This window comes from Mobula birostris, chromosome 27 (assembly GCF_030028105.1).
Source record: "Mobula birostris isolate sMobBir1 chromosome 27, sMobBir1.hap1, whole genome shotgun sequence".
NCBI lineage: Eukaryota > Metazoa > Chordata > Chondrichthyes > Myliobatiformes > Myliobatidae > Mobula > Mobula birostris.
In genome coordinates this window covers 28222048-28248065 of record NC_092396.1, presented here as the reverse complement: position 1 = coordinate 28248065, position 26018 = coordinate 28222048, and the positions used below count along the sequence as shown (strand labels likewise).

Sequence of the window (26018 nt, the reverse complement as noted above, 5' to 3'; positions counted from 1 at the left end):
TTATGGTACTTTATCAGCGGCTGCCTTTATTCATTTTGAATTCACAAGGGCTTTGGCTCCATTCCCGAGAGCTGTCCTATAATTATAAACTATTTGGGTCAGTCACCAGCAATAGATTACCAGCGTGACGTGGAGGAGAGCTTGTATCACCAAGAGACAAGATGGCAATGTAAAAATGGATTGTTTTTCTGTGTAATTGAAACTTTTCTTCTGGTTACAATTTCAATGTTAATGCAGTCAGAATGCTTCAGTAAATAAATCGCACTTCATATCCCTGACTTCCCTCCGCCAGCATTTCTTGATTATTTTGGAGAAAATAAAATGCATTCAGCCTTTGACTATCTGCAATCTAATTATCAAAGCCAGGATGGTTGCAAACATTTTGTATATACCCTGCAGGCTTTGACTCTAAGACACCCGTCTTTCCACTCTTAGAAGAACCAATCTCATTGTTTCATGTACAGAGCATATTTGTGTGAGCTCTTTATCTAACTCACTTTGGGCACTCCATTCCACCTTATCCTGCTCTGCCTCTTCTCTGAAGGCATCAAACAGAGAACGCCAGCCATTCTCCTGTATCCGAGTATTCCCCTCCCCATTATAGCTCCGTCTGTTTGTTTTGCTGCTGCGAGTTGATAGTCTGATCTGGACTATATTAAAGGAAACTATCTTCTTCCGTGTGTCTTCCAGATAACCAGCTGCTTCCCAGGCTCACGTGCCACTAATTATTGAATCACTCTTCAGCAGAGAATGCACTCTGTGGTAGAGTATATGCTTCGTATGTGTGAGGGCCTGGGTTCTTTAATCAAGTTGCTAAATATTTTAGTACAATTATTGAAAGATCCTCTTGGATATACAGACTGAGCAAGGCAGCAAGATACTGTTGACTTCAATGGCAATGTAATGCCTGCAGAACAAACTCTGTATTCCCAAAGGGGTCTGCTCCTTTACTCCAGAATATTATTCTGTAAAAGAAGAAATGATCTGTAAAGAAAGAAATGTTGGACATCACTGTCTGTTCAGGCCTTTCAAAAATAATAGTCAGAAGGATGTTGTCCTTATTGGTTTGTGTGAATGAGCACTGAAAAGTTTGGACGAATGGGCCAGTAAGGGGGATTGAAGTGGAATGTTCTAGTAGTGGACAACTACTAATCTGAGGCATCAGGGCCCTCACCAAAAGTAGTTCAGAAGGTTAGGTTGTAGTATCTTCATCCTGCATACAGATATCACTGGGGAAACTTCTTTTTGTTTCTATTGCTGGTATCATTTGGCAATAAGGAGGAAATTTTAAACTCTCAGGTGTTTGCTGACTGAAATCAAGCAACCTACCAGAACAATGAGTACACTTCACGCTTTGTTAATTTTGCTCTGGTCAATTTTACTAGGGGTGGATCCTTTTATTTAAACTGTGAAAGTTGAGGCACGATTTGCAAAATGGATACTAATGAGGCATTGGTCTGTAGCGGCCAAGCAGCTAAATGGAAACGGTCAATTATAAAGCAGATTTACATGCTGTTTGCATTCTGCACTGTAAACTAATTATGATCCATAATGGTGATTGCTGAAGCATTCAAAAAACTGTGTAACCCATAATTAAGAGGTGGGATTCTTTGAAGATTGCCCAGTTACTATTTCCCATGGTAAATTCTGATTTGCAGAGCAGAATATGGAAAGACTTATTTAAACTACTTTGCTTCTGCTCTTCCTTTCTTGGCTACGTTGACCCTTGCTGAATACCGTACAGTCAGTGCATCTCTGCCCCTGCTTTGTGAATCTGTTCAGTATCTATCTACGACCTTTTTAGTCAGAATGCTACCAGTTTTAACTGCATGTCAGTATAAAGTAGGTGACAATAATTATGCCATATGACTTGGATCTCTCCCAACGTGCTTTTATTTTCATTAAAATCCAAAGTTACTCCCACCTATTTCAGGAAATTACCAAATAACATTCTGGTCGGTAACGGCCCACCCTGTGGCCAATCTACCTACGTGTGAGATCAAAACCTGTGGCTTGATGGTTCACTTCGTGGTGGAGGGCATCAGATTTGAATTTGATTCTGTCTTTGCTCTAGAGTAGCGAAAGTTTAATATCCCTGCTTTGAGAGTACTGAGCACAGTTGGAACTTCTGCATTGTCACCTCAGCTGAGATCATTTACTTTAGCGCAGAGCAGGGATGGAACGGTGATGGCATTTGATTCAGAGTTTGCTAAACCTTAAACTCAGATGAAGATTATAAGTCCTATTGGATATAGGTATCTATGGATGCTCTGACTATGGGGAGGTTATACTGTATTCACCTGCTCCTCAAGGACCAGCTTACTTTCCTGTCTAGTCTCTGTGGTGAGGTGTAGGTGCCAATACCCACTGCTTGTGTGTTGGGTTCCACCCCCCTCCCATAAAGAGGAGATACTTCCAGCTGACGGATAAGTTTAAGCACAGTTTATTTTATTTTTAATGATACTTGTTTAAATTTGGTCAAATAATTCTTAAAACACTTTTATCACTCACAAAGTACTTTTAATTTATAAAACACTAATGAATTACAAAAGATTTATAATCTGTAAAGGATTTCCAAATACAAGTACAGTTCTTACCTACCAACGAGTTGCAGGTGAATGAGTCATCTAACACAGAAACTAAAGATTTAGGAATAAATTCTAGTTCTTCTTTCTGTCACCCCGCCTTTCTGTCATGCTCCTCATCATTCCTAACAATCCCTAATGCTTTCTAATATTTATACAGTTTTGCTGCTCGTTGACGTTATTTGCATGTGATGTTTCTCAAATACATTTGCTGGGACGAAGCAATTCATACAGATAGTCTAAAAGCTTCTGGAAACAGAGATCCCAGACACCTAAAATTAATACTGTGAGGGCTGACTATCTGGGATTACAAATATCCCAATCAGCTGTGCCTGTGACAATGTTTGATGTAGTAAGTGACATCAACCCTTTGTCTTGCATTTGGCTAATGCAGACAAGAGCTCACATGATTACTTCACTTTGCAAACCATATTGCTTTAGCAGTCAGCCCCTACTGTGGGTCAGCTGCCTGTGGTCTGTAAATTATGCTGTTTGCAAAGCTGTGCTTTCAACTTCAAATGATTGCTGCTTGCAATTTACATTAAGAATTGAAGGCTGGTCCTTGTTTATAACAAGTAGCTGAGCAAGGAATATTTATTAGAAACTTAACTTTGTCACAAACGACTTTGACCCTTTTGCAGAGGTCATGCTGCTGCGCTAGAAAGCTGAGATTGGTAATAAATCTCTGGATCCATCACAGAACCAGGTTTTGGTTTCCTATCTGTACATTTGGTAGTGATTAGCGTTACCCTCTGAACAATAGGGAAGCTCTAGACTTGTTGCTCATTGCAACATACAGATGTATATGAAAGCAAATTAATTTGGGATTATCTTTCCAAATGGCCAGCAAGACAGAATGTGAAAATCAACAAAGAAAATGCTGGAAACCTAAAACAAAAGCAGTAAATGAAATAAATACTCAGGAAGTCAGGTCGCATCTGTAGGAAGAGAAACATTTGATGTTCGAGGTTGAGATCCTTCATCAGAACTGAAAACCTTCCTGAAGGATAAGACTGGGGATACCATGGACATAAGTTGTAAACAAGGTCAGTGAGTGAATGGGAGCAGTTAAAGAATGGGAATGTCGACAGAATGTGACCACAAGTAACTGCAGAGAGTTATGGGCACTCTTCAGCATGTGACAGCCTCCTTGCTATGGACTCAGAAAAGCAGCCAGCATAATCAAAGAATTTACCCACCCTGGACATCTTCTCTTCTCCCCTCTCCCATCAGGCAGAAAATACAAAAGCCTGAAAGCATGTACCACGAGGAAATCTGCAGATGCTGGAAATTCAAGCAACGCACACAAAATGCTGGTGGACACAGCAGGCCAGGCAGCATCTATAGGAAGAAGTACAGTTGACGTTTCGGGCCGAGACCCTTCTTCAGGGCTACATCCTGACGAAGGGTCTCGGCCCGAAACGTCGACTGTATTTCTTCCTATAGATGCTGACTGGCCTGTTGCGCTCCACCAGCATTTTAAGCATGTACTGCCATGTTCAAGGACGGTGTCTATCCCACTTTTGAATGGCCTTCTTGTATGATAAGATGGACTCTTGTCCTCGCTATCTGCCTGAGTATGATCTTGCCCTTTGTTGTTTACTTGCACTTCAGTTTTTTGGTAGCTTTTACATTTTGTTCTGCGTTGTTATTGTTTTACCTTATTCCATCACAATGTGCTGCAGTTACAAGCCGAGCTTTTCACTGTATCTTGTTGTATGTGATAATAATAAGCCAATACTGCACAGTGCAGAGCAGTGAGACCTCCCCAGCAGGTCAGGAGGACCTCCCACCCCCCCCACTGCCAGCAGGTCAGGAGGACCCCCCCCCCCAGCAGGTCAGGAGGCCCCCCTCCCCAGCATGTCAGGAGGACTCCCCCCCCCACCCCCCCAGCAGGTCAGGAGGACTCCCCTCCCACCCCCCCCCCCAGCAGGTCAGGAGGACCACCCCCCCAGCAGGTCAGGAGGACCCCTCCCCCCCAAGCAGGTCAGGAGGACTCCCCCAACCCCCACCCCCACCAGCAGGTCAGGCTGGACATGCCCTCCACTCTCAGGGAGAAAATAAACAAGCTAGGCTAATCTCATTGATGGACGACTGAATCAGATAGAGAAATCAAGTTACCCGAAGTTATGGAAATCTATACTGAGTTCACATGCCTGGATAGAAAACGAGATACTGATCCTCAAGCTTTCATTGGGACTCACTATGACAGTACAGACTAATGGGTCAGAGTGCAAGTGGAATGAAGACTTAATGTGGCAGACAACGGGAAGGTGAAGGTTGCCCTGTGGGCTGAGTACAGGGGTTCTGCAAAACAATCACCTAATCTATGTTTGGTAAGGGGAGTGGAAGTAAATTGCTGGTTTATCTAGGAAATCTGTTTGGGTCCCTCTATGGTGGGATGTGAAGAGGTGTAAGGACAGGTGTTGCATCACCTATAGTTGCAAGGAAGTGCCCTGAGAAAGTGAGGTGCCTGGGGTTAAATGAAGAGTGGACCAGGAGATCTTACAACTACCAATACCCACAGCTATCTCAGTGGTACCTTGTCTCACTTTGTCTCCTATAAGGAATCTGCTCCGGCACCATTTCATTTGCTGCAATGATGGGACTTCCTGTACGGACGCCTCTGAAATGTCATCTTTCTGAATTGTGATTTTGCCTCTACAATTGTTAAAATAACCCTTGGACCACATCTTATCTATATTTTTTCCTTCTCTGCTCTCACCCTGTCTTCTCTGCGACAGAACAGAATACAGTTTCCCCTGGCCCACACCTTGCACTCCACAAACCCCTGTATTCAACACATCATTTTCTACGATTTCTACCATGTTCAAAGAGATTCAGCCACCAGGGAACATTTATTTATCGTGCTTTGTATCTTTCCTCTCCCCCTTTCAGTGTTTTGCATGGACTGGTTGTAATTGTCTGGTGTATTCTTCCATTGCCTTCTTACAACACTTTCCCTTGTAACTGTAGGCAATGCAAAACCTGTCCTGTCACCTCCTCCTTTGCCACCACCCAGGGAACTAACCTGTCTTTCCAGGTGAAGCAGTGATTAACTTCCACTTCTTCCAGCACACTGCATTCTGTTGCCCCCTGCTTTAGTTCCCAGTCCCACTCTGAATATCCGTCTGTAACCTCCTCTATGGCCAATGTGAGGCTGTAGAAGTCTTGTCTTCTATCTGGGCACACTGCAGCCTTCTAGGCTCAATGTTCAACTCTTCAACTGCAGGAAACTTGATTTCTTGGTTTGCGTTAGTCATCCACCTGTAATATTAGCTCAGCTTGCTTTTGGTTTTCACTCTGCTCACCTGTTGAACTTGGCCTGCTGGTCTGCGTTTTGTAACCCCCTTCCCAAACACTTTTACCTAGGACCTTTTGCCTATGGTTTTGCCTTCTAACTGCATTCATTCACCGAGTAGCCAGTCAATCTTGCTTACAACTTATCCCCATGTTCATCCCAATTTTACTGTGTCACAGACATTCCCTCCCACCTCCTCCTTGGATCTTTACATGCTTCTTTTGTCTCCTTTGCAGTTCTGATGAAGTGCCTCCAACTCGAGATGGTGATTCTGTTTCTCTTCCCACAAACGAGGCCTGACCTGCTGGGCATTTCCAGCATTTTCTGCTTTTGTCACAGACATGATGGGCGCTGTCAGTGTTTGGGATGAGCGCTGTTTGCTTTGGCTGCAAAGCGGGAAAGGACAAGAGGGCGATGAGCCATTATTCACTGTACAGAATGTACCGATCATAAGTCACCAGGCCCTTTCTCAAATGCGGTGCCTCAGAGACTTGTGCTCAACATGCAAATTGTCGCTCATCCACGCCAGCAATTGCTGGTTCATTTAGGCACTCCATCAATAATTGCCACTACCTTACCAGGAGCCAGGAAGCTTTCAGTAGCTACTGACTCTAGTGATTGTTGTTTCTACATGTCTGATGCAGAAATCAGTTGACCATGTTGATGTACGCTTATGAAGGTCACCAAAGGTTTTCTTCAAGGGTTCTTCGTAAATATTACAATATTTATATCACTCCTTACTACACTATCAACTTGTTTCAAGTGCTATACACAGTGAATTACTTTTGGAACTGTTGTTGGAGATGCACTTTCCCAAGCACAATACAAATAATTGGAGACACTGTTGGATTGCTCAGAGGGCTGATTGCAATCAACTCCACATGTCCTGACATATGGGCACCTGTCCATAATACATTCTGTACCTCAATTGAAATGGCTTCTAGGCCATGAATATCAAGTAGCAAAAAATACTAAAATGCTTTTGAGTTTTTGAACTCAATTACCTCTGCTCTGTGAATGACTTCTTCTTTCAGACTCAATCATCCATGACCAAAGTCTTTAAGCGAGATAATGGACTGTAAGATTTGTTATTCAGTGGTCGCGGAGATGACTGGCAGAAACTCAGGAAACTCTTGTCTTCCACTCTTGCTGAACCTTAGCACGTGGAATATGTAGGCATGGATTATTGAACATTTTACAATGTGAAAGATGCTGTTCCAGAAGGTTTAAGAAGATGGTAATGTTATAGAACAGAATGCAAATCATAAATGTTAAGTATGATGCCTTCAGACCTGTGTATTGTTCTGATCTAAAAATAAAGGTTACATCATGCGGTGCTCAAAAGAGAAAATTGCTATGAAGAGAAAATAGAAAATTTAACCCAGTCAAATTCCTCCCAGTATCAGCCTCTCCTTATAGGAATTATTATGGCGGCACCACTATTGTATTCTTCTGCCACAAAAAACGATTACAGGCAATTTCTTAACCCAAAAAGGCTCCCTTTAGGCACCTCTATTGCACATGACATTTGTGTATCAGGCTGGACAATCCCATAGTGTGATTTTTCTGTTCATGTTTTTCCCTGGTAGTTCAGATTGCTCCTTCCTGACTCATATAATTCTTTCTTTGGCTTGTAAGACCTATCCAGATCAATAGGCCCAAACCATTTTTAAAGACAGAGCACCACTTGCCTGGAATACTTCTCAGACCTTTCAGTCTCCAGGAATGTAGTATCTATCCCTCTTGAACTAACGTGCTCTGTTCACCTTGATTGACTTTACCTCAACTTATGTTGCATTTCAGGTAGATCAAATCTCATCTTTTCCGGTTTCTTTCCATAATCCTGACACTCTCAAACTCTACGCTTCTCTGCCTCAGATAGAAACGAAAGGATGAAGCAAGATTTTTGTAATGTATCTTTTAGGATGGAAGGTTTTTTCCTTGGTTTCTGTGTGTGTTTGCATTGTGACTCTAATGGATAGCAGAGTCACGTGGTGTCCTCACTTCTCAAACGTTATTCCAATTTCACAGACACTAATGGCCAAATGAAGCTCTCAACATGCAAGTCATATGGAGTCTTGTAAATAAAGCTACCTCTCTGAATATATATTTGCTGTGTCTCAATGCATTCTGAAGACATTACATTTTTCTTTCTTAAATTTAACCAGCTACTGAAATCCCACGATAAGAGTTTGAAATGTGAACGTCCTGTGAATGTCATTGTGCCTGTGGGAGCAAAAGCCACAATGCATCTACAGTGATGATCCTTCAACATTTCTCAAAGAGCTAACGATTCACTGAAGTGCAATAAATGTTGTGCAGGTTGTTCGGCAGCCTAGGTGAGTGCAGTGTTTGTGTGAAGTGGCTCCGTGACACTTCAGAAATCCTGAATTACGCAGAAGGGTAAATGCATATGTGCCTATTTGCCTTCAGAAAGAAGCAGGAGTGAAAATTTCCGTCAATAAAAATGATAGGGGCAGGAGAAGGTTATTTAGCAAGTTGAGCCTGCTCTGCCATTTGCCAAGATCATGGCTGATCTTCTGACTTCACTCAATTTCCTGCTCTATCCCCATATCATTTGATTCCCTCAATATTTAATGTGCAGCACAATCCCAGCATCTCACTTGCTGCTTCTGGAGAAGGTGTCTGTGTGTGGCAGTCTCTCGTTGCTCTCTCTTGCCCAGATTTTGCTTTGTACGCTGAGTATTGTAGCGGATAAACAGTTACCAAACTGCACGCACAAAATGTTGGAGAAACTCAGCAGGCCAGGCGGCACCAGTGGAAAAGAGTAGAGTCAATGTTTCAGGCTGAGACCCTTCATCAAGATTGAAGAGAAAAAAGACGAGGAGTCAAAGTTAGAAGGTGGGGGGAGGTGAGGAATTAACATAAGACGACAGGGTGAACTCTCCAGATGTGATTGTACAGTGTAATTTTAAAACATTATATTATGTAATTTCAAAATCTTCACTTCTGAAAATACAGAGTACATCTTCTGTATTTTTGCATTGTAATATTTCTGCCATACCGCTTTCCTTGTTGATAATCCTGAAGAAGAGTCTTCAGATTTCAGATTCATTGATTTATCACATGCACATCAAAATGTGCAGTGAAATGTGTTGTTTGCATTAACAGCCAACACAACCCAAGCATGTGCTGGGGGCGGCCAGTAAGTGTTGCCATGCATTCCGGCGCTAATGTAGCATGCTCCCCATGTTCAGCTGAAGAACACAAGAAAAAGAAACAACATTAGCAAAAAAACAATGACAGCAAAACAAGCCCCTTTTCTCACCCCCCCTCCCATCCTCCCAAAAGCTTACATACTCAAACAGGGCTCTAAACTTTAGTCCTTGGTGCAGGCTCACAGACTTGTATACATCAGGCCTCCAACTTCTGGACATGCAGATCCATGGTCATTGAGATGGTGATGATTAATAGGAATCTTGGCTTTCTGGTAGGAGAATGGACAGCACACATACAGGCAGCAATGTTTGAACTCCTTTCAGGAATATGCATGTGCTCTTATAGGGATGGGGAGAAAAACGTGATTCGGATTTAGTAAAATAGAGAACTGGAGGATGGTAAAAGGTCTATAATGGCGTCACCAAGATGTGGAACATGGTTAGTTATTCACTATGTCAGGAAGGTCTTTGGATAATGCTGAGTTAAATTAATCCAGAAGGATTTGCAGGAGGTGTAATGATATTAGGTTTGCTGTCCATGAAGTTCTGAATTCAAACAAAGATCTTAAGGCCTATTCAATATAGATCTCTCCCAGTACCCTCAAAAAAGGGAGATTATACTGTTTAGCCACCTACTTTTCAGAGGCTAGATCAGTTCCCTGTTTGTCCTCCATGGTGAGATTAGCTGCCAATACCCACTATTTGACGGTGGATACTCCCGCCCCTATCGAGGAAAAAATGCTTCCTGCTAGCAAAGTAATTTAAACACAGTTCACTTATTTTTAGTGACACACATTTGAATTTAGATAAAATTCTTAAAACACATTTAATGTGCACAGGGCATTTCTATCTTATAAAAGGTTTTCAAATTACAAGCAATTTCTAAAACACAAAGAATTTCCAAAACACAAGTACAATTCCTATAAGCTAAAAAGACATTTCAGTGAGTCACCCATCACAGAAATCAGAGGCTGAGGAATGGATTCTAGTCACCAAACTTTCTGTCATTCTTCTTCTGGTTCATTAACCATTTCTAACAAGCCTGACTACTGATTAACATTTACACTGTTTTTTTTTGCTACTTGGTGACTTGACACACATGTAATATTTTTCAGATACTTTTGCTGAGAAATTCACACAAAGTGTCTAAAAGTTTCAGATCCCAGACACCCAAAATTAATGCTGTGAGGGCTGACTCTCTGAGTACCCAGTCTTCCAACTATTGATAGATAGGCTATTTGATGTACTAAGTGATAGTATCAGTCTGGTCTGCAAGCTTCCTTGAACCAAGTAACTTAGCCAGTGTTGTCTGGTTTGATGCAAGCCTAATTAACTCAACTATTTTGTCTTACGCTGCCTCTCTTGAGCAATCAGCCTCGTACTGTGGGCCAGTGGTCTGTGCTCTCTATAGACAGTGCTGTTTGTTTGCAAAATTGTCGATTTTAACTTCAGACTGATTATCGCTTGCAATTTACATTAAGAACCTGAGGCTGGTGCTTGTTTATGACAAGAAGCTGAGCAAGGAATAGTGACTGGGAGTTTAACTTACTCAAAAAAAAACTCTTCGACCTCTGGAAGAGTCAACTGCTATGTTAGGAAGCTGAAGCTTCCAAAATGCAACCCCCCACCCCCCAGGTCCTGGACAGTGAATATATCACAGGGGAATCTGACAGTTGGCCTCAGTACCAAGTTACCATGATGGGAGGGAAGTAGGCTTGCCTCTTTGTCATGTTCTTTTGGAAAATTTCGGGTTGAGAAAGAATAAAGATCAGTTACGTTGAAATGGTGGAATAAATCTTAATGATGGGCTGTATCCACTTACTGCAAATATTTTAACTATTCCACAGTTTCACCTGCTTGTTGTTCATTTGTTAAACAACTTGGCTAATTATCATTTTAAGCAGCGTGTTGTCAATTACTATTATTTGCTTAGCCATGTTATTATTGCATAAATTAACCATGGCTATTAGTGTAGAAGTAATCATAAGCATATCGCAGGAACAATTACCTGGTGTTGTAAAACATTAGTTTACAGGTGTACAACAGGCCTTGTTAGTCACTCATGATTGAGAAGCTTTTGAATTACAGCTACAAAGGTGTTATAGGCACATACTCACGTGGTCATACATCATGTCGCAGCCTCTACAGCCACAGTAGTGATTTTGTTTTCCAGCCCATCTAAAAAAGAGTTCAGAAGAATGAGAAGGGAATCTCATTGAAACTTATCAATCATTGAAAGGCCTAGATAGAGTGGATGTGGAGAGGATGTTTCCTATCGTGGTGGAGTCTTGGACCAGAGGGCTCAGCCTCAGAATAGGACGTCCCTTAACAGCAGAGGTGAGGAGGAATTTCTTCAGCCAGAGGTGGTGAATCTGTGGAATTCATTGCCACAGATGGCTGTGGAGCCCAAGTCATTGGGTTGGGGATATTGATAGGTTCTTGATTAGTAAGGGCAACAAAGGTCATGGGGAGAAGGCAGAAGAATGAAGTTGAGAGGGAAAATAAATCAGCCATGATGAAATGGTGGTGCAGGCTTGATGGGACATATGGCCTAATTCTGCTCCTGGTCTTATGGTTTTATGGCCTAAATAGAATCAGGCAAAAGGAAACAATGGCTCTTTTAGGAGCTGAAGCAGTCCCATTTAGCCAGACTTGTCAAATTCCATACACCTAAGCATCAGGAAGTTCTCAGCTTCTGTTCTACTGAGCCCTGTGATCTGATTTTCAAAGGCAACAGCATCCTGGAGTGTCTGAATGAGAACTGGGGTTGTTATTTTGTATGTGGATTAGTAGCTGTCGGATAAGGGGTGGAATCAGGTATGACAGTAGCACCTCCTGCTATGGTAGAGTTTTAGGTTGATGGATAAAGGAAGACCTCCTTGCCTAAAGTGGATGGTGAGCTTCTGCAGTGTATATGTTAGTAAAGAAGAGGAAAGAAACTTTAGTTGTCTTCCCTTTGTGAAACCAATGACACAAACTAGTATAAAGATGCGGGAACAACTCAGCAGCTCAGGCAGCATCTGTGGAAAGAGTAATCATTAATGTTTCAGGCTAAAGGCCCTTTAGAAATGTTAAGAGTGGCTGGATCTCTTCCTTCTAGGCCAGAAAAAGCTGAAAGAGAGCTTCAAAATAACAGAAGTTTTGATTGATGTAGAGAGGCTGTTTCCGTTTGCAAGGGAATTTCAAATCCAGGGGCCGTAAATGTCATCTAGTTACTAATAAATATGGAATTCAAGGCAATTCACTTTACCCAGCAAATGGTTAAAACATGGATTCTCCAGCAGAAGTAATTGTCACAAATAGGAGGAGGGAAAGAACTGAATTAAAAGTTGTGCCAGTGGAGGGGTGGGAGACAGCGCATATAGATCACTAACTTCAGAATGGGGCTGTTCTGTTAAGGAGGCTGTTGCTGTGCCATTAATTTGATATAAAAGTTACTATTTTTAATGTAGTCAAATCAGTTTACAGGAGCATAATCAGAAAATAATGAGCCAAAGGAGATGGTAAGAGTGTGATAAAATCATTAGTTAGCAATAAGTTTTAGGAGGGTCCAGTAGTAAGATGGTAATGTGCAGAGGTACAAGAAGGCAATTCCAATCTAAGTGGTTGAAGATGTGGATGTACATCGTGTATAGTGGCACACAAGTTGTCATCTGGGGAAACGTTGAGCTCTGGGGAGGTTACATGGCTAGAGTTATAAAAACATAGAAGGATTTAAACACAGTAATCTATTTTCAATTGGAAATGTTGGTAGATCTTGAGACAAAGTAAGTCAATAATGATCAGCATAATCAGCACTGGTAGCAGAACATGTAATAGTGTTCCAGAAAGTGGAGAAAAAGAACCTCAACAAGAGTATTGAAGTAGCCTGGTGGTGTTAAAGGTAAACTTGAGAATTACAGCAGTAAGTGGGTAGTGGTGGGTGACGATGTCCTTGTTGAAGTATGATGGGGTCAGTAATTCATTGTACTCTAGGTATGATAGTAAGGTTGCAAACGATCTGCTGACCACAAAGGGGGTGGAATCTGTGAGGAGAGAACAAAAGTTGTAACAGGGAGCAGACGTGATGTTTTGGTTCTCTTCATGTGTAAGTGGAGAAAGCTAGAATTCATCTACAGGATATCAAAGAGTTAACATGGTATAAGAGTGAAAAGGTAGAATGATACATCCTTAATAAAGGCATGGGAGGGGAAATGGAGTAATATAACTATATCAAGTATAACCATAACCATATTCAAATAACAAGCCATGGATGACAAAGGACATTAAAGACATCCTGAACGCTAAAAAGAGGGCGTTTAGAGATGGAAATAGGGAGGAGCTGAGGGCAATACAGAGTGATCTGAAAGCCAGGATCAGGGAAGCTAAAGACAGGTACAGGAGGAAACTTGAGTGGAAACTCCAGCAGAACAACATAAGAGAGGTCTGGAGGGGGATGAGGACCATCACTGGGTTCCGGCAAACTAGCAACAGAGGAGCGGAAGGCAGTGTGGACAGGGCCAATGAACTTAATCTGTTCTTTAACAGATTTGGCAGTGTGACCCCTGCCCATCCCACACATGAGCCATCTGTTGTCGGCCCCCAACCAACACATATTCCACTCTCCCCTCCTACCCCTCCTCACAGTCCGCCACCCTGCTCTCATGACTATACCCCTTCCCCACATGAAACCACCACGGTGGGCTTCACAGCTGTACAGGTGAGAAGACAGCTGAAATGTCTCAACCCAAGCAAGGCTGCAGGACCGGATGGTGTCAGTACCAGGGTGCTCAAAGCCTGTGCCCCTCAGCTATGTGGAGTACTTCGCCATGTCTTCAACCTGAGCCTGAGGCTCCGGAGGGTTCCTGTGCTGTGGAAGACATCCTGCCTCGTCCTTGTGCCGAAGACGCCGCGCCCCAGCGGCCTCAATGACTACAGACCGGTGGCATTGACCTCCCACATCATGAAGACCCTGGCGAGACTTGTTCTGGAGCTGCTCCGGCCTATGGTCAGGCCAGACTTAGATCCCCTCCAGTTCGCCTACCAGCCCCGACTAGGAGTTGAGGATGCAATCGTCTTCCTGCTGAACCGTGTCCACGCCCACCTGGACAAGCCAGTGAGCACTGTGAGGGTCATGTTTTTTGACTTCTCCAGTGCGTTCAACACCATCCGCCCTGCTGTGCTGGGGGAGAAGCTGACAGCGATGCAGGTGGATGCTTCCCTGGTGTCATGGATTCTTGATTATCTGACTGGCAGACCACAGTACGTGGGCTTGCAACACTGTGTGTCCGACAGAGTGATCAGCAGCACTGGGGCTCCACAGGGGACTGTCTTGTCTCCCTTTCTCTTCACCATTTACACCTCAGACTTCAACTACTGCACAGAGTCTTGTCATCTTCAGAAGTTTTTGGATGTCTCTGCCATAGTTGGATGCGTCAGCAAGGGAGATGAGGCTGAGTATAGGGTTACAATAGGAAACTTTATCACATGGTGTGAGCAGAATTATCTGCAGCTTAATGTGAAAAAGACTAGGGAGCTGGTGGTAGACCTGAGGAGAGCTAAGGTACTGGTGACCCTTGTTTCCATCCAGGGGGTCAGTGTGGACATGGTGGAGGATTACAAATATCTGGGGATACAAATTGACAATAAACTAGACTGGTCAAAGAACACTGACCAGGCTGAGAGTGGCAGACACCAACAGAATCAACAAACTCATTCGTAAGGCCAGTGATGTTGTGGGGATGGAACTGGACTCTCTCACGGCGGTGTCTGAAAAGTGGATGCAGTCTAAGTTGCATGCCATCTTGGTCAATGTCTCCCATCCACTACATAATGTACTGGGTGGGCACAGAAGTACATTCAGCCAGAGACTCATTCCACCGAGATGCAGCACTGAGCATCATAGGAGTTCATTCCTGCCTGTGGCCATCAAACTTTACAACTCTTCCCTTGGAGGGTCAGACATCCTGAGCCAATAGGCTGGTCCTGGACTTATTTCATAACTTACTGGCATAATTTACATATTACTATTTAACTATTTATGGTTCTATTACTATTTATTATTTATGGAGCAACTGTAATGAAAACCAATTTCCCCCAGGATTAATAAAGTATGACTATGACTATGACTGTAGTCTTATAGCCTTGTGGATGAAGGAGAAAGTTGGGTAGATCCAAGGGTAATGTACAGGAAGATTTCAATCCCATCAAGCCAGACACTGGAAGAGAGGAGCTGAAGGAAAATAGTGCACTTAGATTCAGAGAAGGATGTCCGTGGATGACATATATGCAATAGCCATGGTTATAAAAGATGGCACTGGACATTTTGAGTAGGGTTTTATCTACGTGATCTTTTGGAGATTGTTAGGATTCATTCATGGTTCGAAGGCAAACAGTCTGCCTAACAAGGTAGAAATGAGCTCAGATCCATATGGAGCCCCTGCCTTGTGTGGCTCAGTAGTTCCACAGGAAATAGATTTTCAACAAAAGTCACAGAGGGGAATCTGACATTGATATTTAATTGGATGCATAATAATAATTTATTTAGACAAATGCTCCTTTACATTCACAATAATTGAACAGTTTGAAGCAGCTCCATATTAGGCAGCAGAATATTACATTTAAATTATTTGGACAGTGGAGATTAATGAGGCATTAAAATGACTGACTCTGTTAGTTGAACAATTAATATTTTTATATTTGTTTATGTGACAGCTCAGGGCGTAAATCTGCTGCATTATTTTATTCCATTTTTTTCTTGTTCTTCACAAAGCTACAACACAGCATCCTGGGGTCCTTGAAAGCTGCGCACATTTTTCATTTGCCACCTTGTACTTTGGAGTATTGGCACTCATGGTAGCTTCAGAGTCAAATGTAATTCCGTTCTCAACTTTCTATCATTATGATCAGAAGCAGGAATAGTACTGCTATTCCAACCCACTCCTCCTTTGAACAGGGATACTGTGATATCCATAATGCCAAAGTAACTGAGATCAAAAAACCAAACATGGACCAGAATCAGAGCCTTTCCTGGTCTCTGTGGTTAAGTGCCAAATTGCATTGTCTGTCATTCACTTAGCTGACATGAAACCTTACGAAGAAATCGATAGCACCATTATTGGTAGCATCATTCAGTAGTCAGCACTTTGATCTGCAGTAATATGTCATTATGATCCAAGTTCCAACATAAAGCCCAACACGTACCATAAGAGAATAAATAGATCAGGAATGGGCCAAACAGCCTCATAAGCCTGGTCTGTCACCCAGCAAACTGTGGCTCAAACTCAGATGTATTGAAATGACTAGATATGGTTAGATGAGGTTACTTAACCATCTGAGTAGAGTTCAGCAGTGATTTTTATGCTGCCTAGAGCCTGAGCAGATAATGTAGTTTTACCACTACTGGGTTCATGTTTGTGCCTTTGGGCAGAGTTCATCTTCAGGAGCTGTCTGCAGTGATACTTCAGAATAACATCTACATTTAAATCACTGAAAACATAAAAGAGTACAAAGCTCCCTGACGACATAAGGGTCAATCTTATACTTGTAAGCATTCTTTTATTACCATAGCCAGGACTGGATGAAGAATCAACCATTGTGTATTTATTATTTAAGTAATATTTGAGTAATCTTGTATGTATATATATATATATATATATATATATAGGTCAATCTTGTTTGCATTCTTGTTTGTTTAAGTAATTAATTACGGGTTATATGTAAAAATATGTTACTTTCATAAGCCACCACACTACTACATGATACGTGCGCACCTCGCTTAAAGTAAACTCGAATTTAGACCCGCATTTCAGACTCCCATGTTTTCCCGGAATTAGTTTAATGTTTTGAAGTTACAAAACATAACATCAACCTCATCTGAAATTCTTCTATAATTGTTCCTTGATTAACTTGCTGTTGCTCATGACCCTTCTCATTCTTTATTTTGATATCTTTCCTCTCTCCCTTTCTACTGCACTTTCCTGCCCCGCCACACCCTCTCATGATTTTCTCTTTCACTTGCACACACCTCTCTCACTTGGCACCCTCTTACTTATGCCCTTTTTCATATTTGTGACTCTTTTCCTCTCTCACCATCAGAACAAGGATCACTCCTCCACATTCCTGAAACCCAGTGCATGAATCTCCTTTGCCAAAGGTCTCAGTGAAGGTTGTCGATCAATCTTCTCAATGTAGCAGAACACACTGCGGAAGCTACGAAGTGAAATCCAGAGCATTAATGGCAGAAATCTAAATGAAAATTCGAAAATGACTTGGTGCCACTGGCGATTAATCAGAGATTTGCAAAATGATTAGCAAGAGGAATGCCATTTCATTAGGATCCATTAACAGCGAGAGATGAAGCACGAACAAACATAGCTTATTCAGGGTGCCGTTGGATAGTTTGTCCAGTGAGAGAACTCTGTGACATTTTATTTAAAAGCCAATCATTGGTTTCCTTATTTTTATCACATTAAGGTAAACTGGTGCTGCTATTTCATATAATCTCCAAACCAGCCTGTTTTAAATGACAGCTTAGTGTATAAAGTTCATCTCTGAGACATCTGAAACCTCCCTCAAAGGAGGAGATGGAGAGATGGTGTAGTGGCATCAGCACCGGACTTCGAGGCGACTGATTCTGGGTTTGAACCTGGCCGGCTCCTTGCACGCTTTCCACCTGTGCTGGGCTGAATGTCAAGCTAGCAACTCGGCTTCGTTAAAAAGCAGTCAAAAATACTAAAGAAACTAAAAAATACAGAAGCAATACTAAACAAGGTTGCTGCACGATGCGGCACAAGGCACGGAAGGGAACAGCTGCAGAGGAATGTAGCCACGGACTATTGATCAAGATGTTTTCTTTCTCTTTTTCCCTCTACCTCTGTCTTTTTTGCTCATTCTCCCCTTTTACTGTTCATGCTTTCTTTCTTTATATCATTTTCCTTATTGTTCAAGCCTTTGCTCTCTTATGTTTATTCCCTCACTGTCTACCTACCATTCATGCTCTCTCTCTATTATTCATGTCCATTCTCTCTCATGATCCAGCCACCATCCTCTCTCTTTCTCTCTCTCACTCTCTCTCTTTCTCTCTCTCCCCCTCTCTCACTCTCTCTCTCACTCTCTCTCTCTCTCTCACATCCATATTCTTTCTTTCTCTACTGCCCACGTTGTTTCTGTAATGGCGCTGCCCCATCTCTATCACTTGCCTCATTATTTTGCTTGTTCTCATTCAGGCTGCTCTCCACCGCTGGTCACAAGCCTGCAAACTCTCAGCTCCACTGTGAAGTGCCTCAGTAGTTAATTTGTAATGGCCTGTCAGAAGATGAATGAACTCTTGCATAACACACACACACACACACACACACACACACTTCTTCTTCAGTTGTCCATCGAAATCCGATGATGATGTCCACTCCTTTAATGGTGAGATCTTTGATGACTATACAGTCCTATCCTGGACCCACAAGCTCTATTGCAGGTGGGACATGTATATGTAGTAGTGGTGGCAACCATGGCTGCATTTCTCCTGGCTCCCTTCTGCTGTCTTCTGGTTGTTCTTTCCATCTCCAGAACATGAACCCCATCCCTACACAGCTGTCGTCAAGTGGTACGGTCAGCAGCAACCTCCTCCAGGTCCTCGGGTCTTCCTTAATGCTTCCTTAAAGCATTCTTCATCTGATCCTTACAGCGCTTCTTTGGCCCTCCAGCTGAGCGTCGACCATGATGTAGTTGGCCGTATAACACTCTGCGGGGTAGCCGACATGGGGGCATCTTTATCACGTGCCCCAGCCACTGCAGCTGACGCTGGGTGATCATGGCCTCAATACTCCTGCAGTTGGTCTTTACAAGTATTTCAGTGTGAGCCACCCGCTCACGCCAGGTAATTCCCAGAATGTGCTGGAGGCAGCTTATGTGGAAGCTCTCCAAGGACTTGATGTGACGGCTGTTGGTTACCCAAGCTTCACAGCTATAAAGGAGGGTGGTGACACAGACCGCTTGATATATGGCAACCTTTGTGGAGGGACGAAGGCTCCTGTTCTGAAAGACTCTACGCCGAAGTCTCCCAAAGGCAGCTGATGCCTGTTTAATGTGGCTCTGGATGTTGTTGTCAGTGCCGCCACCCTCAGAGAGAATGCCCCCCAGATATTTGAAAGATGGCACTACTGACAGCTTTTCATCACCAACAGTGAAGGCAGGTAGAGTGGGTGGGACACTGGTACTCCACTGGCAAATCACTTCTGTCTTGGTGGTATTGACAGTCAGCCCATCCTGCTGTACGCTCTCACCACCACAGCAAGGACAGTCTGAAGATCCTCTGGAGTATGGGTCACAAGAGCACAGTCGCCTGCATACTGCAGCTCCAGGACCCGCTCTCTACGGAGTTTGGTGGTTGCGTGGAGCCTCCTGATGTCAAAGAGGTTGCCATCTAATCTGACGTTCACTGCCAACCCACTGCTGTCTTCAATCTTGCTGTGGAGAAGCTTGGTAACACACAAGAGGAAGATGTTAAAGAGCACTGGTGCTAGCACACACCCCTGCCTCACCCCTGTGCGTACAAGGAAGGGCTCGGACTCTTGTCCTCCTATGGTCACCCGAGCAGTCATCCCATCATGGAACTGGCGGAGGATGTTAACACACACACACACACAAATCTAAAATCAACTTTTAAGCCAGTCTGTAGAGCAGAGCAATTATATCCCAAGCATTTTTAAAGGCATTTGGCTGTGCAAACAGCCTGTCCCTTTTTAATAAATTAATCCCACTTTAATCATGTCCCTTAATCCTTTCTCCCTCCAGAAAAAAAATCTATTTGTATCCCTAACCTATTTATCCTGTCAGCTTCAATCTCCACCCCCATCCCTAACCCTAGCAATTTATTCCCCAGCCTTCTAGTTAAAATGTCCTTTTAGTTTCCCATCCCAAGTCTATTTATGTTACTAGACCCTAGTGTTCCTCTGTACAAAGCCGCCACTGTAGTGAAAATATTTGAGTGAATTTTGTGAGGTTCTCAGCAAGTCAGGCAGCATCTGTGGAGGAAAATGAACAACTGATAGTTCGGGCCCTGTTCTGGTTTACTTTACCGAAATGTAATACCTCGCACTTATCTGAATTAAATTCCATCTGCCATTCCTCAATCATGTTGTAATCTTAGATAACCTTCTTCACTGTCCACTATACCAATTTTAGTGTCAGCCACAAATTACTAACTATGTTACCTACATTCTTATGCAGATTGTTAACATCTCTGCAGCAAACCATTGGTCACAGGCCTGCAAATCTGAAAAACAATCCACTACCACCACTCTCTGACTCTGACTGCTTAATCACCTTCTCCTCATCAAAAGCTATCTTCTTGACTCTGATTTCTCTCATAAACTTAGTCCGGGGTTCCCAACCTTTTTTCACGCAATGGGCCCCTAGCATTAACCGAGGGCTCCATGGACCACAGGTTGGGAATCCTAACTTAGACAGTACGAAGATCTCAGCTTCTTCCAGTTGCACAGAGCTCATCTTCTCCCCAGCCCTTCACTGCTATTGCTGCTGAATAGCTTATCCATGCTGTTGACATCTGGCTTTGATTCCTCTATCTGCCTGCCATCCTTAAGTTTGTGCAGCGTTTGACCACCTTGTACCTATCCTTCACCACGACCAACAAAGGTTCAGTACTTCCCTTTTCGCCCAACCGTCCTGATGAAGGGTCTCGGCCTGAAACATGGACTGCACTCTTTTCCATGGCTGCTGGCTGGCCTGCTGAGATACTCCAGCATTTTGTGCGTGTTGCATCAAATTTAAAATCATCATTCATCTTCAAGTCAGCCCATGGATCAATCCCTGCAATCTTGCAGAGTATTTTATTTCCTGCTTCTTATGGTTCTCCTATTTTACTCTCTCATGCTACCTTCAATGTCTCTACCCTTCCCTAAACCACTCACTCTACTGTCCCTCTCCATCCATCTTTAGAAAACCTCCCTCTGTAAAAAGCACACTTAGTCAAATATTCTAAACCTAATTGCTTGTATCTATTTTTCTTTCATCCCCTCCCACATTGCACCTTTGAGCATTTTCTACATACAGGGCTCAAGCCAAAGGTGTTGTTATATAAACACAAACTGGTGCTGTTATTTTCTCTCAGTAAGGGCTCTAATCTCTTTCCCATGATTAGGTGAAGAGGGCTATTCATTGTCATTTCAAATGGAGTTTAATTGTCACCCTAAATAGCAGCAATGTGACTTCTAACATTTCGATGAGATGGCAGATCCCTGGAGCAGAAAAATTATTAAAGGAGATTAAAACAGGGAATTTTATCAAGAAATATTGGAAGTCACTGTTGTGGAGACATTCAACATAACTATAGCCTGCCCTCAGCGGATGGAGGGAGTATGAGGTGGAAGGACTAAAGATCTGTCACAATATAAGCATCCTGAATGGGGGTGTGGCTAATCGGAGAAACTATTACAGGAAACAATTTGCGGTAATGGCAACCTATGTGGAGGAGGATGTAACACACATCAAAGTTGCTGGTGAACGCAGCAGGCCAGGCAGCATCTGTCAGACCTGACGAAGGGTCTTGGCCTGAAACGTCGACTGCACCTCTTCCTGCAGATGCTGCCTGGCCTGCTGCGTTCACCAGCAACTTTGATGTGTGTTGCTTGAATTTCCAGCATCTGCAGAATTCCTGTTGTTTGGAGGAGGATGTAGGTGCTGCAGTTGAAAATGGATTCTGCAGTGTTGTTGTGATACTATGAATTATAGATTTCTTGACATAGTGCTCCCAGCAAAGTCTTATATGATATAATGTGAATCTCACAATGAACAGTAATAATGGAGTGGCAGTGATGAATTCCACACCCAACTTCACCTGATTAGCCAAGCTTCAGACTAACATCACACCTGTAAGAAAGCACTTCTGTTAATATTCCTCCAGCTTGATGCTCCAATTAATTTTCATTCTAGATTGTATAATTGGATGTGGGAACAGGGGTAGACTATATGGAGAGTTGATCAATCGTGGCATCATAGCTGATTCTCCAACTCACGTCTGTTTCCAGCCCTGTTCCACAACTAACTGAAGCAACAGCGTTTATAAACTTAATGAAGAGATGCAAAACCAGGTGGCCAAATTTGCTGATAACATTAAAATTCATGGCAGAGTTAACATTGTAGCTGGAAGCATTAATTTACCAAGAAATCTTCACAGGCTATACTTGTTTATTTATTGAGGTGCAACGTGGAACAAGCCCTTTTGTTCCTTCAAGCCACGACGCCCAGCAGACCCCCGATTTAATCTGAGCCTAATCACAGCACAATTTACAATGACCAATTATCCTACCAATCGGTGTATCTTTGGAGCGTGGGAGGAAACCAGAGCACCCGGAGGAAACACACATAGTCATGGAGAGAATGTACAAACACCTAACAGGCAGTGGCAGGAATTGAACCGGGTCGCCTTTACTCTAAAGGCTAACCAGTACACTATCATGCCGCCCACAAATGAAACAACTATGGCAGATAGAATTCAATATAGGCAGACTTTGAACCTGACTTGTTTAGCATAGCAGCTCCTCTCAGTTGTTCATAGTTGCGCCGAGTTAGGAATGAGGGAAAGATGTCTCAGCCACCCTTCACTTCAAACATAATGTATTCTTAAAATCTGTATCTAAGTGAAGCACTTCAGCAGGAAAGCAGCATCCACCACCCAGGACGTGCTCTCTTTTCACTGCTGCCATCAGGAAGAATATTCAGAAGCCTCAGGACTCACACCACTAGGTTCAGCAACAGTTACTGCTTCTCATCCGTCAGGCTCTTGACTCAAAGGGGACAACTTCAGTCAACTTCACTTGCCCCATCATTGAAATGTTCTCACATCCAGTGGACTCACTTTCAATGACTCTTCATTTCATCTTCTCAATATTTATTCCTTACTTATTTATTATTATTATTTATTTCTTTTTGTATTTGTACAGTTCCTCCAGCATTTTGCAGGCTGATTGAACGCCCAAGGTTGGGGTAGTCTTTCACTGATTCCATTATGTTATTATTCTGTGGATTTATTGAGTATGCATGCAAGAAAATGAATCTCAGGGTTGCATATGGTGACATATATGTGCCTTGATAATAAATTTACTTTGAACCTTGACTTTGAATTTACCAGTGCGATAGCTCCTACAGCCTATGCCAGATATTTGTGTTTTAAGTCTCCTGAACTGACAGCTTCTTTGCCTCAGGGACAACTTTATCTTGCTAGGAAGTAGTTTACAACCCAATTGTGTTTTTCTCTCAGTCACATTCGGTAGAGAAAGTACAGGTGAGAGACTTTGAGGAGTCTGATCTGCCCTGTTCAGTCATAAAGTTGGTCATCAGATTTTGTCTACTATTCCCAGTTGAAACTCCCTGTCCCTTTTCTGCTCACCATCCAGTCAGTACTGATATTGCTGTTACTGAGAGAGGTGATAAAAGGAGAGTGAGGATTGGACATGGCATCCAACGCTCCTGCTTCCTTCTGTTAAGGAGACACAAGAGTGCAGATGCTGGAATCTGGAGCAAAATGACAGAAGAAACCGGTGGATTAGGCAGCATCTGTGGAGGGAAATGGACTAAGTCCAGATGATCGAAAATGCTAACTATCCATTTCCCTCCACAGACGCTGCCAGTTTTAAGTTCTTGATACCTGCATCAATTTGCCCATTTGTGAGAGACCATAAGTTGCAAATTCTTTTCTCTTACGATGGTTTTAAACTTCACACCCTATGAAAGTGTGAATTTCAATACATAATACACCAGTGGTTCCCAACGCAGTCCCTCAGGGAAAGCATTAGGAACAATGACAAAAGGGTTAAGAGGCTTCAAGAGCACTGAAATAATTTGTACACAAAGTTTACTAAAATAAAATGTTATTTTAGTACCGTGAGACGGCACTGTAGCATAATGGTTAGCACAATGCTTTACAGTACCGGTGACCCCGGTTCAATTCCCGCAGCTGCCTGTAAGGATTTTGTACGTTCTCCCCATGACCATGTGGGTTTCTGCCAGGTGTTCCATTTTCTCCTCACAGCACAGGTTGGTAGGTTAATTGGTCATTGTAAATTGTGCCGTGATTAGGCCCGGATTAAATCAGGGGGTTGCTGAGTGGTGTGGCTCCAAGGGCAGGAAGGGTTTATTCTGCACTGTATCTCAGTAAATAAATCAATAAATAAATGAACATACTTGACATGCTCACTGCCCGATTCCTGTTAGCAATCCTTGAAAAACCTGAGGACATCATCCAACTCATTAACAGGAAATGGTGTGACACTTTTTTGAAATAGCCTACGTTTGTTATTACAATTCATAATTTAAGTCAGAATAACTAATGCCAAAATTAACAAAAGCATTTTTGTTGGTCCACAGATCAAAAGGGTCATAAATGACAGTCAGTTTGAACAACTTCTAGTTGGATTAGAGAAAATTGCATGGGGGGCAATCAAGGATGTTGTTCAAAATTTTTTTGGCAACTACAGAACATCAAACTACCTGCGGTTGGTTGACAACATGCTTCAAGAATACAAAACCATGTTACTGAAAACTCATCTTCTGCATTCCCATTTAGTTCTTCCCTGCAACTCTTGGCACTGGCAGTGATGAGCATGGTGAAAGGTTTCACCAGGACATTGTGGTCATGGAGATACGATAATCAGGGCAACTGGAATTTGTCAGTGTTGGCTGTAAGGAGAAGTCTCCGACACTGAAAAGCATGAACAAAGCATTTTTTGCTTGGTTGAACTATTGCAAAGTGTCAAATCCATTATGCAATTGAACACATTATATTCAATAAAAGTCAATTTCTTGCTTCTCTAAATTCTTACGTGATACAAGTAGTCTGAAATTATATTTGCATTCAGCTTCAAGTGATCTATCATAAACAAAAAAAAATTCTGAGGAAGCAATACTTGTGAAAAAATGTGTTGTCCGGTGTTATTATTACATGTACAAAAATACGGTGAAAGACATTTCTGTTTTGCAGTTCTTCTAAACAGATCAAGCCACTGATAATTCTACTGAAGTATTAAAAAGAAAATAGAAAACAGAATATAGCATACCATTTTAGAGAAAATAGATGGATAGATAGACAGACATACTTTATTGATCCCGTATGGGTAATGGGTAAATGGGTAAAAATGCAGTGAAGGAAGTTAAATAAGGTCCAAGGGCTATAACTAAGTAGACTGGAGATCAAGAGATTCAACAGTTTATCTTTTAGCATATGAGATGTTTACGAGTCTGATTGGGGCAGGATAGAAGCTGTTCTTGAGTCTGTTGGTATGTGCTCACAATCTTTTGTATCTTGGGTTAGAGGAGAAGAGAGAATGATCAGAGTGGAAGAGATCCTTGATTATACTAGCAGGGTCCCATGCCATTGGTCCAAAGAGAAATCAATCCAGTCTCCCCTTCAGTTAATACACCCTTCTATCTCTAACTGATACCCTCTTCGTGCTCTCCTCCTCTTCAATGAATACCTCCCTTTGTTCTTTCTTTCACTCTGATTTTCAGTGTCTCAGTAATTTCTGGAAATTATTTGATAGAGAATTCTTTGGCAACGAAGACGCTCAGTAGAATTACATTATTTCTCTTTCTCAATGGAAAGCACTATCTTCCTGCCTTCGCATTCCAAGTGTAATGGCAGAGTTGCTTAGAAACAGAGATCCTCTCATGTGTCAACTCTAATATTCTGACTATTCTTTTGCTTTGCCATTTTCACTGGGGAATGTAAAAATGCCTTAGGTGCCGTGTGATGCTGATAAAAAAGACTTTCTAATTTTCACTCACTCATTGTTGACTCTGATGTATTATTCCTTGATACCAGGTGACAGATGGAGGAACTATCAAACAGAAAATATTCACATATGATGCCCTGTTCTCTACAAATTACACTCACATTGATGAATATCAGAAGAGGGAAGACTTGGTCTACCAGTCCACCGTGCGGTAAGTCAGTTTTACCTG

General features: G+C 42.4%; 1 protein-coding gene across 1 annotated transcript in view; it reads left to right on the top strand.

Moving 5' to 3' along the window:
* The window catches only part of igsf21a (immunoglobin superfamily, member 21a), a 436269-nt gene that overhangs the window by 99898 nt on the left and 310353 nt on the right, over positions 1 to 26018 (top strand). The window contains exon 3 of the mRNA XM_072245023.1: positions 25879 to 26000. Within this exon, the coding sequence (XP_072101124.1) occupies positions 25879 to 26000 (122 nt within the window). The remainder of the gene's footprint in view (positions 1 to 25878; positions 26001 to 26018) is intronic.